The sequence below is a fragment of the Gigantopelta aegis genome, chromosome 1 (genome assembly GCF_016097555.1).
Source record: "Gigantopelta aegis isolate Gae_Host chromosome 1, Gae_host_genome, whole genome shotgun sequence".
Taxonomy (NCBI): domain Eukaryota; kingdom Metazoa; phylum Mollusca; class Gastropoda; order Neomphalida; family Peltospiridae; genus Gigantopelta; species Gigantopelta aegis.
In genome coordinates this window covers 29,344,841-29,358,732 of record NC_054699.1, presented here as the reverse complement: position 1 = coordinate 29,358,732, position 13,892 = coordinate 29,344,841, and the positions used below count along the sequence as shown (strand labels likewise).

At 37.6% G+C, this 13,892-nt stretch overlaps 1 protein-coding gene across 1 annotated transcript; it reads left to right on the top strand.

Moving 5' to 3' along the window:
• The first annotated feature begins 463 nt into the window (after positions 1-463).
• LOC121375084 lies at positions 464-1,151 on the top strand. The gene is made up of 2 exons (XM_041502355.1): positions 464-817; positions 1,054-1,151. Exons 1-2 carry the CDS (start codon positions 556-558, stop codon positions 1,149-1,151), a joined length of 360 nt encoding a protein of 119 aa, XP_041358289.1. The 5' UTR covers positions 464-555.
• Positions 1,152-13,892: the final 12,741 nt, after the last annotated feature.

The window sequence follows — 13,892 nt, the reverse complement described above, 5'->3', positions numbered from 1 at the left end:
CACAGCTAAACAGGTTAGGTATTATATGATTTTACATATTATAATCATGCTATTCATAGTCAGTACGTACCTTTTCCACCATTAAGTAGTTACATTGTACCCACTCATACCGCTCACTCCATATTAAACAGTTTAGTCTAACCCACATGTTTACAAATGTTTGGATAAAATTAATGATGTATAAACGTGTATTGTTTTTTTAATTAAATAATAGCTTACATAAGTTTAAAATTAATTCATTACTAGGCCTATATTGTAACAAAATGTAGGGCTTTCTATTTATACAAATGTACAAACAATACCTTACGATACATAGCTTTTTCTTTCATTGTCTCAATACTCTCGGAACACTCATGCGCTATTCATGCACGTGCAGTGAGGGGATGAGGGATGGGCTTAAATGTAACTGTCGTCCCTTACTAGTAGTACCATTCAGTGCTTGTATGCTGTTCAGTAATGGAAAATCAAGCCAAGAGACATAGGAAAGCGAATTTTACAGACACTGAAATAAGAGTGCTATTAGAAGAAATAAGTGTTGATCATAAAACATTGTTTATGGCCAACAACCAAACTGTCACAAACAGGTTAAAGGGGGATATTTGGAAAAGAATAACTGCAAAAATCAGTGCATGCGGCGTGGCAGAACGTACACCACAAGAGGCGAAAGAAAAATGGAGATCGTTGAAAGGGGCCGTCCTAAACAAGCAGAAAAGACAGACGAAAACGGGAGGTGGACCACCAGATAAACCAGTGCCATACGAGGACATCATCGTGACCATAATTGGAGAAAATTCAAACCTCTACACTGGAATAGAAGGTAACCCTAGTTTAATTTACATTATTTTCTTGTATTGTGCAAGAAAACAAAAACAACTATTTTCTAACACATTTAAAAAGTAAAACCAAACTCACATTAATATTTTATTTTTAACAAAACACCATTTCATTTTATAATTTCTTTTAAATTTTATGGCAATGAATTTTATTCAATCAATACGTAATAATGATTATTACAAAAATAAATAATATTAGGTATAATTTATTTCTTTTCAGTGCAAGGAACAGACACTTATGAAAACCCACAAACACAAGCAGTATACGAGTGTGGTTTCCTCGGAACCCACGCCACATTGCTCAAAGGAATACCCTGAGGATTTGACATCCGTCCAAACTATCTCTGGTCTAACACCTTCATCTCTCACTTTAACACCGCTTTTAAATGTAGACACAACACTATGTCAGGACGATGATAATATAGCAGTTGCTATTGTAAATGAAAGTAAAACATTTGAAGCAAAACAATCAGCTTCACCATCACTTGACAAAATATTAATAACGAAATCAAAGGCCCAAAATAGAAAAATAAAAAGAAAGTCCTTGGTGGAGAAAGGGCTAGATGATCATGAGAATGATCTCTTTGAGGAATATCTCAAAAGTGAGATAGAAAAAAACAAGGCCATGACCATTTTTTTCAATAACAAAAACAAAAAGATTTTGTTAGAAATTAAAAAACTTGAAAAAATTGAAAAGGAAGACGAGTTACATAATTAAATTTTGTAATGAAAACTGCAATAAATTCATTTAATAATAGGGATATTTGTATGAATACCCTGAATGAACTAGTTTTGTAGTTCCTTATTACACCTACATTATTAATGAACAACATGCTATGAACAAGTATGGTTTTTACGTTTTACTTAGGCAAAGTTATTGTTTACGTTTATTTTGTAATTGTAATACGTAATAAAGAAAGCAAATATTTATGTTGTTTCGTGGTCACTTTATTAAGCACAAGGAAGCAAAGTAATATTCAATTAATAATGTAATGTTTATTTAACACGATGGACTTTCAGTGAAAATAATTGTTGACTAATCTCTCTCTGGCAGTTTTTCCAGCAGCAAGCCTGGCACGTTCTATCATTGGGTTGTTTACAGGTAGGACTTCCTCCATGTGGGCATCTGAAGCTTGTTCATAGTCAGGTTCATCGTCACTGTCACTGTCTGTGTCTGGGACATCTAAGTTGAGCCTTCTGGCACGGTTACTTAGCATAACACATACTGCAATAGCTTTACATGCCTTGGCAGGAGTCAAACGAAGTCCGCGAAGACAGTGCCATCTCCTCTTCAAAACTCCTATGGCCCGTTCGATAGCTGTACGTGTTGAACTATGACTGAAGTTGTAGTTTCTCTCTTGACGTGTAGTGGGATTAGAAATCGGAGTTAACAACCAGTCACGTAACACATAGCCACTGTCTCCTAAGATGATTCCTCTCATAGGCTGCCTTTTGTTCTCACAATCTTCGAATAAAGATGACTCTCGTAGTATTCTTGAATCATGTACACTTCCAGGCCATTTCGCAATACAGTTGATGAATATGAGGTCTGCGTCACACATCAGCTTTAAAACAAATATTAACTGTTTATGCATTTGAAATAATTTACAAATGCATACAAAAGATATTTCAATCATAAATCAACATAAACACTTTATAATCCAGCCAGCACATTACCATATACTTATCAACATATACCCACCCATGCACCTTACCGAAAGCTAATCCTTAAATACCTACCTACATACCTACCTACATACATACACACATACATACATACATACATACATGCACATGCACATACCTACCGACCTACACACATACCTACATACCTATATACATACATACATATTCATGAAATATATATTTATAATACATAAATCATCTTACCTGAACATTGATGGAATGGTAGCCTTTCCTGTTAACAAATCCATGTTCATTCTGCGTATGTGCTTGTATTTGAACTTAAGTCCCATCGATGCATCCAACCACATTTGGAAATCCACTCATGTCATAAAATTTAGTTTTTATGGCATCTTGTTTTTTTCCATTGGGTAATCGAACATGGTTTGGTACCTGACGTAGCAAGACGTCGGTGACTCTTGTCACAGTTCGGCTTACGGTTGACTGGTCAACTCCTATAAGCTCCCCACAAACGTCTTGGAAACTGCCACTGGCAAAGTATCTAAGTGTAATTAGCACTTGCAGAAGAGGGGTCAGTGAACCCATCCGTTTAGATAATAGAATATCGACGCTGATGTCATCTGTGATTGCTAGAATTTCCTGTCTTCTAAATATAAACTTGGCAAATATGACATCATCGTCAAAAACATCAAACGGATGAGTTCGGTCCCTAAATATTCTGTTTCTCCTCAGTAATCGGCGTTCTCGATAACGCTGAAGAATGACAGCAGCCATGTTGTTTTCTGACTTATACGCGGTTAAGATACTTAAACGCACAAAAAATTGTGTGTAACTTCATCCGCGTTTAAGACCTCCGGTTAGTCCTAACCGTGCTTCATGCATAGGAAATTTCAGTTTTTATACGCTGGTTAGAAATTAAACGCGGTTAAAATAGTTATACGGTCGTCATGCATACGGCCCCTGTTTATGTCTTACACGCGTGTAACTACACACATTTACAATGCTTAAACACCTGTTTATGTCTTACACGCGTTTAACTACATACATTCACAACGCTTAAACACCTGTTTATGTCTTACACGCGTGTAACTATACACATTTACAATGCTTAAACACCTGTTTGTGTCTTACACGCGTGTAACTATACACATTTACAATGCTTAAACACCTGTTTGTGTCTTACACGCGTGTAACTATACACATTTACAATGCTTAAACACCTGTTTGTGTCTTGCACGCGTGTAACTATACACATTTACAATGCTTAAACACCTGTTTATATTTTACAAGGCTTAAACGCCTGTTTGTGTCTTACACGCGTGTAACTACACACATTTACAAGGCTTAAACGCCTGTTTGTGTCTTACACGCGTGTAACTACACACATTTACAAGGCTTAAACGCCTGTTTATGTCTTACACGCGTGTAACTACACATTTACAATGCTTAAACGCCTGTTTGTGTTTTACACGCGTGTAACTACACACATTTAGAAGGCTTAAACACCTGTTCATGTCTTACACGCGCATAACTACACACATTTACAAGGCTTAAACGCCTGTTCATGTCTTACACGCGCGTAACTACACACATTTACAAGGCTTAAACGCCTGTTCATGTCTTACACGCGCGTAACTACACACATTTACAAGGCTTAAACGCCTGTTCATGTCTTACACGCGCGTAACTATACACATTTACAAGGCTTAAACGCCTGTTCATGTCTTACACGCGCGTAACTACACACATTTACAAGGCTTAAACGCCTGTTCATGTCTTACACGCGCGTAACTATACACATTTACAAGGCTTAAACGCCTGTTTATGTCTTACACGCGTGTAACTACACACATTTACAATGCTTAAACACCTGTTCGTGTCTTACACGCGTGTAACTACACACATTTACAATGTTTAAACACCTGTTCGTGTCTTACACGCGTGTAACTACACACATTTACAATGCTTAAACACCTGTTCGTGTCTTACACGCGTGTAACTATACACATTTACAATGCTTAAACACCTGTCTATATTTTACAAGGCTTAAACGCCTGTTTGTGTCTTACACGCGTGTAACTACACACATTTACAAGGCTTAAACGCCTGTTTATGTCTTACATGCGTGTAACTACACATTTACAATGCTTAAACACCTGTTTGTGTCTTACACGCGTGTAACTATACACATTTACAATGCTTAAACACCTGTTCGTGTCTTACACGCGTGTAACTATACACATTTACAATGCTTAAACACCTGTTCGTGTCTTACACGCGTGTAACCACACACATTTACAATGCTTAAACACCTGTTCGTGTCTTACACGCGTGTAACTATACACATTTACAATGCTTAAACACCTGTTTGTGTCTTACACGCGTGTAACTATACACATTTACAATGCTTAAACACCTGTTTATGTCTTACACGCGTGTAACTATACACATTTACAATGCTTAAACACCTGTTTATATCTTACACGCGTGTAACTACACACATTTACAATGCTTAAACACCTGTTTATGTCTTACACGCGTTTAACTACACACATTTACAATGCTTAAACACCCGTTTATGTCTTACACGCGTGTAACTACACACATTTACAAGGCTTAAACACCTGTGTATGTCTTACACGCGTGTAGCTACATACATTTACAATGCTTAAACACCTGTTTATGTCTTACACGCGTGTAACTACATACATTCACAAGGCTTAAACACCTGTTTATGTCTTACACGCATGTCACTACACACATTTACAATGCTTAAACACATGTTTATGTCTTACACGCGTGCAACTACATTTATTTACAATGCTTAAACACCTGTTTATGTCTTACACGCTTGCAACTACATACATTTACAATGCTTAAACACCCGCATTTGAGAAAAACACGATTCGTAATTTCGGTCCATTGTTTATACAGGTCCGAAGGGCGTAACGTAGCCCAGTGGTAAAACACTCGCTTGAGGTCACCACAACTGGTATATCAAAGGCCGTGGTATGTACGTTTAAGGTTCTGCTGAGTCAAACCAGATCTCACTACCGATAATGTTAACTTGTTCGAACAAATCTGATACTGAAGTGTATCAGCACACCCTGTATTAAATAGCATTGCACTTTTCAAATAATCTACTTGTAAAAAATGGCGTGTCGCGTAGCATTCAAGTTGCAGGACGCCGATTGGTTAATAAAGTTAAAGTTTATTTTGTTTAACGACACCAATACAGCACATTGATTTATTAAACATCGGCTATTGGATGTCAAACATATGGTCATTTTGACACAGTCATAGAGAGAAAACCCGCTACATTTTTTTCATTAGTAGCAAGGGGTCTTTTATATGCACCATCCCACATGCATGATAGCACATACCGCGGCCTTTGATATACCAGTCGTGGTGCACTGACTTGAACGAGAAATAGCCCAATGGGCCCACCAACGGGGATCCATCCCAAACCATCCGCACATCAAGTGAGTACTTTTCCACTGGGTTACGTCCCACCGTCCGATTGGTTAAAGGGATATTCCCGAGTTTGCTGCAATGTAAAATGTCTCCGACTAATAAAATATTTCTACGGTTACACTTACATGTTAAATATATTTTCTTGTTTAGAATGTCAGTGTCTGTATATTCAATGTGTTTCTGGTCGTCTTAATATTTGTAAGAAGCCCAAACTGGATTTTGTCTTCAAATAATTTCGTACGTACGAAAAAAAAAAAGTTTAGGAAATAAATGAAATTTAACCTGGTACAAATATTAGAACAATTAGAAACACGTTTAATATACAGTCACTAATATTTTATGCAGAAAAATATATTTCATATTTAAGTAAAGGAAGGAGGAGGCGACCCAAGGCTACTCGGGGGGGGGGGGGGGGGGGGGGGGCAAACCCGGCGGCTCAACTGTCAGGGGCGGTCCCATCTGCTCCCAAGAAGAAGGCGAGACCGACAGGGGTGACCAAAGCCGGGTGGTTAAACCGCCGGGGGCGGTCTCTTCTGCGTCGTCGCCCTCATCAGCGACTCGACAGGAGCGGTCCAGGTGGGGACCAAAGCTGTCAGCTCCACTGACAGTGGTGGTCCCTTCTGTCCCAGCACCCTCGCAGATGGAGACCGGCCATATGATCATTATTGATCCACCAGCCAGTCCACCAGCGCCTCCAGGTGTTGCTGTTGCCACGGCCACGGCCACCGATCACTCCCCTTGGACGATCGTGTGTGACAAGCTTCCGGCGAAATACCGTGGAGCTATCCAGGGCAACTTTAGCGAGAAGTGACAGATCAACGGGCCGTGGAGCAATTCATTGTGGCGCCAACTTCCATCTCGCAAAGGGAAGTACCAGATCCAAGGAGCCAAGCACTCGACCAAGTTTGTATGTGACGGCGGAGCGGGACGGGCTGTTCCGACAGGGACTTCTTAATCCGATCATGAACAACGCATCACTACACCGCGTTCTCAAGATGGTCTTACAAGGAGATTACCAGGAAGTTATGAAGTCCTGCTACTGGAATCTATAAAAATACTTCCCGAACTTCAACTTCGAACAGCCCATCAACTCGTCATGAGTCCCGCTGCGCAACTTTAACCTAGGACAGCAACCTTCTGTTTTGGGCTTAGTTGGACTTAAAACTTTTTAGCCGCAGTTCGAATTTTTTATGTTTATTTTTTTTGTAAACAATCCAACGCAGTTTATTTTGGTAGCCCGTCTAAATTGCTCAAATCACCTTAAAACCTTTTCGGTTTATTGTTTGGACTTAAATGCTTGTAGCTCATTTTGGTTTTCGGTCTTTGGCCTAACTACTAAATTCGTATTCCAAATTCCGCCCACCTCCAACTTACCCTCCCCCTGGCCCGGACCATATAGATCGGACTTTAAACTTTTAGACCTCCGTACAAAATTTTATGTCGAAATTACTTCTTTTTTTATAATATTATTAAATAGTCCGATCCTCTCTTCTTTCTCTTATTTATTTTTGGACTGTCCTTCTAAAATGCTCCAAATTATATAAATATTCGGCCGAGCAGTCAATTCATTTTATTTTTGGCATGTAATTTTTTTTTAAATCCTTCTAATATCTTTTACTGATTGCTAATTTCAAAATTCTGTCCATTTTCACTATCCAGAGACAGGCCCCGGGACGGACATGCTCGAAACTAGTGGTATATGAGCATGAAACAATTATTCGCACTCGCACTCAAAGAACAACACTTGTACGTCACAGAAAGAAATGTTTTATTTAACAACGCACTCAACACATTTTATTTACGGTTATATGGCGTCAGACATATTGTTACGGACCACACATATTTTGAGAGGAAACCCGCTACCGCCACTACATGGGCTACTCTTTCCAATTAGCAGCAAGGGATCTTTTATTTGCGCTTCCCACAGGCAGGATAGCACAAACCATGGCCTTTGTTGAACCAGTTATGGATCACTGGTCGGTGCAAGTGGTTTACACCTACCCATTGAGCCTTGCGGAGCACTCACTCAGGGTTTGGAGTCGGTATCTGGATTAAAAATCCCATGCCTCGACTGGGATCCGAACCCAGTACCTACCAGCCTGTAGACCGATGACGTAATCACGTCGCCACCGAGGCCGGTCCTCTCATTGACGACAAACACGAGTCACCGGAAGGGTTCACCCTGTATTTACAAAGGGAACATGGATTGAACTTCCACACACACGCAGCAAAGATAAAACGAAATAAGCGACCCTGTAAAGACAATAGACAATCATAAATATCGCAGGCTTAAATAGTTAAGGTACACACAAAACACTCAATCAATATTCAATCATATACATAATTTATAATTCAAATATGGTTGAATTATACCAAGGAATATAAATAACATGTACAACATGACATGTTATTAAACACCTGAGTAATTATACAGGCAATCCATTACCAACGTCACTTCCCTTAACGTACTTGCTGTCAAAATAAAATACACGTGTACTTCTACATGGAAATAAAATGCGTAACGCTTAATTGGAAAGGCATTCGTTATATTTATATTTAATAATTAACCGATCTGTCAAATATGGAAATACTTATTTACTACACCAGTATTTTAATACTTATTAATATAATCCAATACTTCAATATATCAATCTCCAGTGATGGAATACACCACAAACAATACAATAATCTTTTATACGACACACATACGATTCAACTGCACTGGTCAGGCGCTCATGAAACGTACGTGCGACATAGAAAGCACGTGCGTTATATAGCAAATACCACACACAATTCGAATAAATACATTACATTGCACTACACTACACACCTTTGCTATGGGCAAAATGGTCAGTAACTGTAATATTAGTTGTTACATAGTTCCAGCCTAGAAACAAATAAAATGACATAAGTTATCATGTCAATACAATTATCCCAATATGGCTATCATGATAACATTATACGTTAACTATACATTTTTAATACACAATTAACTAAGAAAATAACTTATACATATATATATATATATATATATATTACTTTAAAATATGAGTTTTATAATATATAGAAACATTATATAACTGTAGCTAGTTTGTATATTAATTACTAAGCTTACTATTAAACAACTTTAATTCTTTAATTATAACATATGCTTACTAGCTTTTAATAAAAACTCTTTAATGTATATAAAAATACGTACTAAAGTACTGTCGGAAATAGAATAAAAATTATTTTCGTCGATTATTTCTTACATATTAAACAGATAAGTAAATATTTTGTAAATATCTGTTCAATGATAGTCTACGTAATTTAGCATTTACTTGTTTGGGCTCTCATTGATGTACAAGGTGGTGTTTTCTCTTGGAATTAAAAAGAAAAATGTCAGTGAACAGGTGATTTGTGCTCTTTATTGTAACAGACTATAACACATTTTGGTCAACGTGTCAATTGCATTGCTTTTACCATATGTGAGGAACCGTTTCTGATGACGGTTTATCACTATACCTCTCTAAAACAAAATATAAGTAACTTTTGAGGAAAACTGTCAAGAACCATTCTGAGATTGTGATCTATTATACCGGTATTAAAGGCCTATTTCAAAGTTGCATAATGACAGCTATTGCAAATCATGTTTTTATTACATTTCGATTTAACATTTAAAGACTACACGTTTAACTATATGCCCATAAATGATTATAGGAAATACTTTTATCTACTAGTTTTTATTGGAGAATCTTTATCACAAACAGATGCTCACATATAACTTCTGATATAGCACCTTTAAGTGGTTGCAAGATTGTGTAAATTTCTAATGTACTTATATTGAATTTATATTCACTAAATATGCTGGTCATAATTAATAATTTATGTTGCAATTCAAAATAATCAGTTAACTTGCAGTTTTAAATTAAAAGTTTGTTTAAGGGTAAATGAAACTGACACATCGATCAAAATGTGTCATAGTCTGTTCCAATAAAGGTCACAATCTCCTGTTTACTGACATCTTTATTTTAATTTCAAGAGTAAACACCACCTTGTACATCAATGAGAGATCAAACAAGTAAATGCTAAATTAGGTAGAGTATCATTAAATAGTATTTACAAAATATTTACTTGTCAGTTTAAAGCCGCACACCCTAGTTCCATCCAGCGAAAATAAATTATAATTTGGTTAATCTACAAACCTGTAACACACTTAGATCACGTTTTTATCAAATGGAGTGAAAAAGCAGGTTTTATATCGATAAATACCATGGGAATCCCCATGTCCCAATTGCTTGAAATAATTTTGAAAGTTAGTATTCTGATGTCACCGGTAGATGTCGCTCGAAGCACAACAATGCCTACGTCACGACAAATTTCACAGACTTGGGGTGCGTTCGTTTCACCTCTGCTGGACATGTTCCAACTGTTCTGTCCTGGTTGTATCCCCTCTCCAGATATCGTAAGACTTAGCAAAATTATTGGTTTTAAGTGTTTGTAACGTTTTGTATTGAGACACTTACTTGTCTGAACTTGTTACTGAAAATGTTCACGAACTGTGAAGAAAAATCTCACAAATGAACAACAACAAATCGGATGTTGATTGCGCGAACCGTGCACGTGAAAACAAACCGAACCAAAATGATAACGGTCACGTGATATACCAACGTCTGTGACATTGAAATGGAAATATCCCCTCTAAAAATAGATTGGACCTCGCTTGCTTAACGGTTTTTTCTCGACAACACGTCTTGTGAAAAAATGCAAAAAAATGCATTTCGTGGTTTTACAAACATCAGGATTACCAAAAAGCACTTCAGGTGAATGGAAATGTGTATTCTAAATAATAAAATGTAAGTAAAGTGCAATTTTATTTGTGAAAAATGGGGTTTAATAGCGAAAAACAACGCCGTAATGGTTAACAAATAAACGTAACTAGGGTGTGTCCCTTTAATATAAAATAAATAATTGACGAAAATCATTTTTATTCTATGTCCGACAGTACTATAGTTATAAATACTATTTTATATTATAATAACATTAAAACATGCTTGTTAGTCATACCTTATGTGTACAGTGGAAATGATACAGGATACGAACATTCCACTGAGAGACAGCTGTGAAGCTAGACGTGTCGACGTGCGCTCTGAACTCCCCCCCCCCCCCCCCCCCCCCCCAACCACCACCTGGGGGTCTTATGGCAAGCTTTGGAATGTTGTTGGAGTTCCGCGATGCGTATACAGGGTCGCGGGCGACCGTGACTTTGGTGTACGGGGACGTGGACTCCAATAAGAAGAGGAGAGGAAGAGGAGGATGGAGGAAGGAACACGCTGCAGGGACGGCTGGGGGGGGGGCAAAGCTGGCAGCTCAACCGCCAGTGGCAGTTCCGTCTTTGTCGCCGCTCCCCGCGTCACCAGCGAAGAGGAAGAAGACGCCACCGGCTGAATCGACCGCGGAAGTGACGAGCGACCTGTTGGACATCGCCTCGCCGTAGTCGCCAACCTCTCCCCTAACGGCCTTAACGAGGCCACTCGCGTGGACATATAGATCGGACTTTAAACTTTTAGACCTTCGTTCAAAATTTTATGTCCAAATTACCTTCTTTTTTTTAATATATTATTAAATAGTCTGATCCTCTCTTCTTTCTCTTATTTATGTTTGGACTGTCCTTCAAAAATGCTCCAAATTATATAAATATTCGGCCGAGCAGTCAACTCACCCCCCCCCCCCCCCCCCCCCCCCCCCCCACGTTAAACTAATTATCTATTTATCTAATTTCTTTTTGACCGCCCAATCTAATCTAGCGACCAAATTTAATAAGTAGATTTTTATAATTAATTATATTAATTAGAGATGCGCATCAAAATTTTAAAGGCCCACTATTTAATTTTTGGATGTAAATTTCAAAATTGTCCCCTTAATTTTTCTGTTCTGGAGGAAGTCACTGGCTATCCAGAGACAGGCCCCGGGACGGACATGCTCGAAACTCTAGTGGTATATGATAATGTAAAAATTATTTGCACTCGCACACAGGATACAAAGTAAACATAGAAAGTCGTGGAGCGGAGCAGTGAAACGAAAGTCTTGAACAAAATTACAGTAGTGTCTGTCACGTGATCGTAAAACAGTGACCACTACACAATAAACTATACCAATTGGTCTAAACACCCGCACGGACAATTCGGCCCAACCGTTGACGGGAAACATCACTTGGGCGTTGCCCGTATAGTGTATTTTATACGGGAAAACCTAGTAAATGAATACAATAAATTAATTAAAGGTAAAACAAACAGTTATGTACAGAATAAAACACATTAGTGAAAGGTGTACGTTGTAATATTTACATGGACCTCACACATTTCACTCACTGTTACAAATGTGCATTGTAGAAGAACAGCATGTAATAATTAAATTTATTCTTAATGTGAAAGCATAAACAACTTACTTCTTCAGACAAAAAAGACGATTTTGCTTAGCTGAGCCGAAATTCAAGGTTTGGTACGATATCATATAATTAGGAGGAATATCATAATTCAGTATCCGTAGCATTTTCAACTTTTTCCTACGTTATAAGAAAGTTTGTGAACATCATATATGTTTATATCCAGCGTTCGAGTGTTCCAAAGTCGTATAATACATTTTCAGTGATATACAAATAGCATGCATATATTTTATAATCGTTATGATGGCGCTATGGTGCTAGGCAATGTCTTCTTGTTGGTAAAACGTTAGTTAGCGTAGCCATTAAATTCAAATTAAAATAATATTAATGTTTTACAAAGGAAAATATTGAAAACAATATCCGACACGTTTTAATTTGTTCGTTATATTTATACTACGCAAGATTTAACATTTGTAACACATGGCTTAACAAAAATAATTCAGTAGGACGTAGATGTAGCAATTTAATGACATGCTAAAGCAAAACAGAACACAATAGTAACTGGATACAATAAATGATTTTATTTTGAATATGAAAGCACAAGTAACTTTAATTTTCAGATATTTCAGACATAAACTTTTCAGACGATTTTCTTTGTTTGTGGCAGGATTCAACTTTTAGTACGGTATAAAATCATAAAATTGGGGTAAAGGTAATAATTTGTTATCCGTGGGATGTTTTATGACGTTATGACAATGTTTGTGAAAATCATAATGTTCAGTCTATGTCGCCTTTCTGTATTGTGTTTGTCTAAACAGCGTTCATACATACATTTATACACGTTATCGTCAGACACACGAGCAGGAATGTATTCAGTAGTGGGGTCTAGACTATAGCGAGAGAGATTCCAATGGGGTCGTGACCCGATAACCCTGATAATATATATTTATACAAATTACTATTTGTGTGTATGTCTGTGTGGAGAGGTGCGGGTTCAACACCAGAAACCTCCCTGAGCTCGCGCCTAATCATGGCATTACAGCGCGAGTTAATTTGATATTAACACGTTTTTTCATAAGTTTAGTCAAATAATCTAGCACGCTGTCCTGGGCTACCTGGACTGTCTGGACTGTCTGCCCAGGACAAATGTAAATGTTTAGTTGTCAAGTGTTCAGTGACCTTGCACCTCCCCCATTAACTCACCATCACTCTGTTTAGTATTCGCTATTGAGCTCAGGTTTGTATTGTCTTACGTTTTACAACACATTCACATATACACACAAACACAATGGGCCGAATTTACACAGCCTGATTTAGACTTACAGACGTGAAACTACATACATATACAATGCTTAAACAACTGTTTTAGACTTACAGGCGTGAAACTACATACATATACAATGCTTAAACACCTGTTTTAGACTTACAGGCGTGAAACTACATACATATACAATGCTTAAACACCTGTTTTAGACTTACAGGCGTGTAACTACATACATATACAATGCTTAAACACCTGTTTTAGACTTACAGGCGTGTTACTACATACATATACAATGCTTAAACACCTGTCTTAG

What these genes read in the sequence shown, in the direction of transcription:
- LOC121375084 (XM_041502355.1), top strand. Translation starts at nt 556, where the DNA reads ATGGCCAACAACCAAACTGTCACAAACAGGTTAAAGGGGGATATTTGG. An exon ending in CCTCTACACTGGAATAGAAG is followed by an intron (nt 818 to 1,053) that starts GTAACCCTAGTT and finishes ATTTCTTTTCAG; the next exon opens with TGCAAGGAACAGACACTTAT.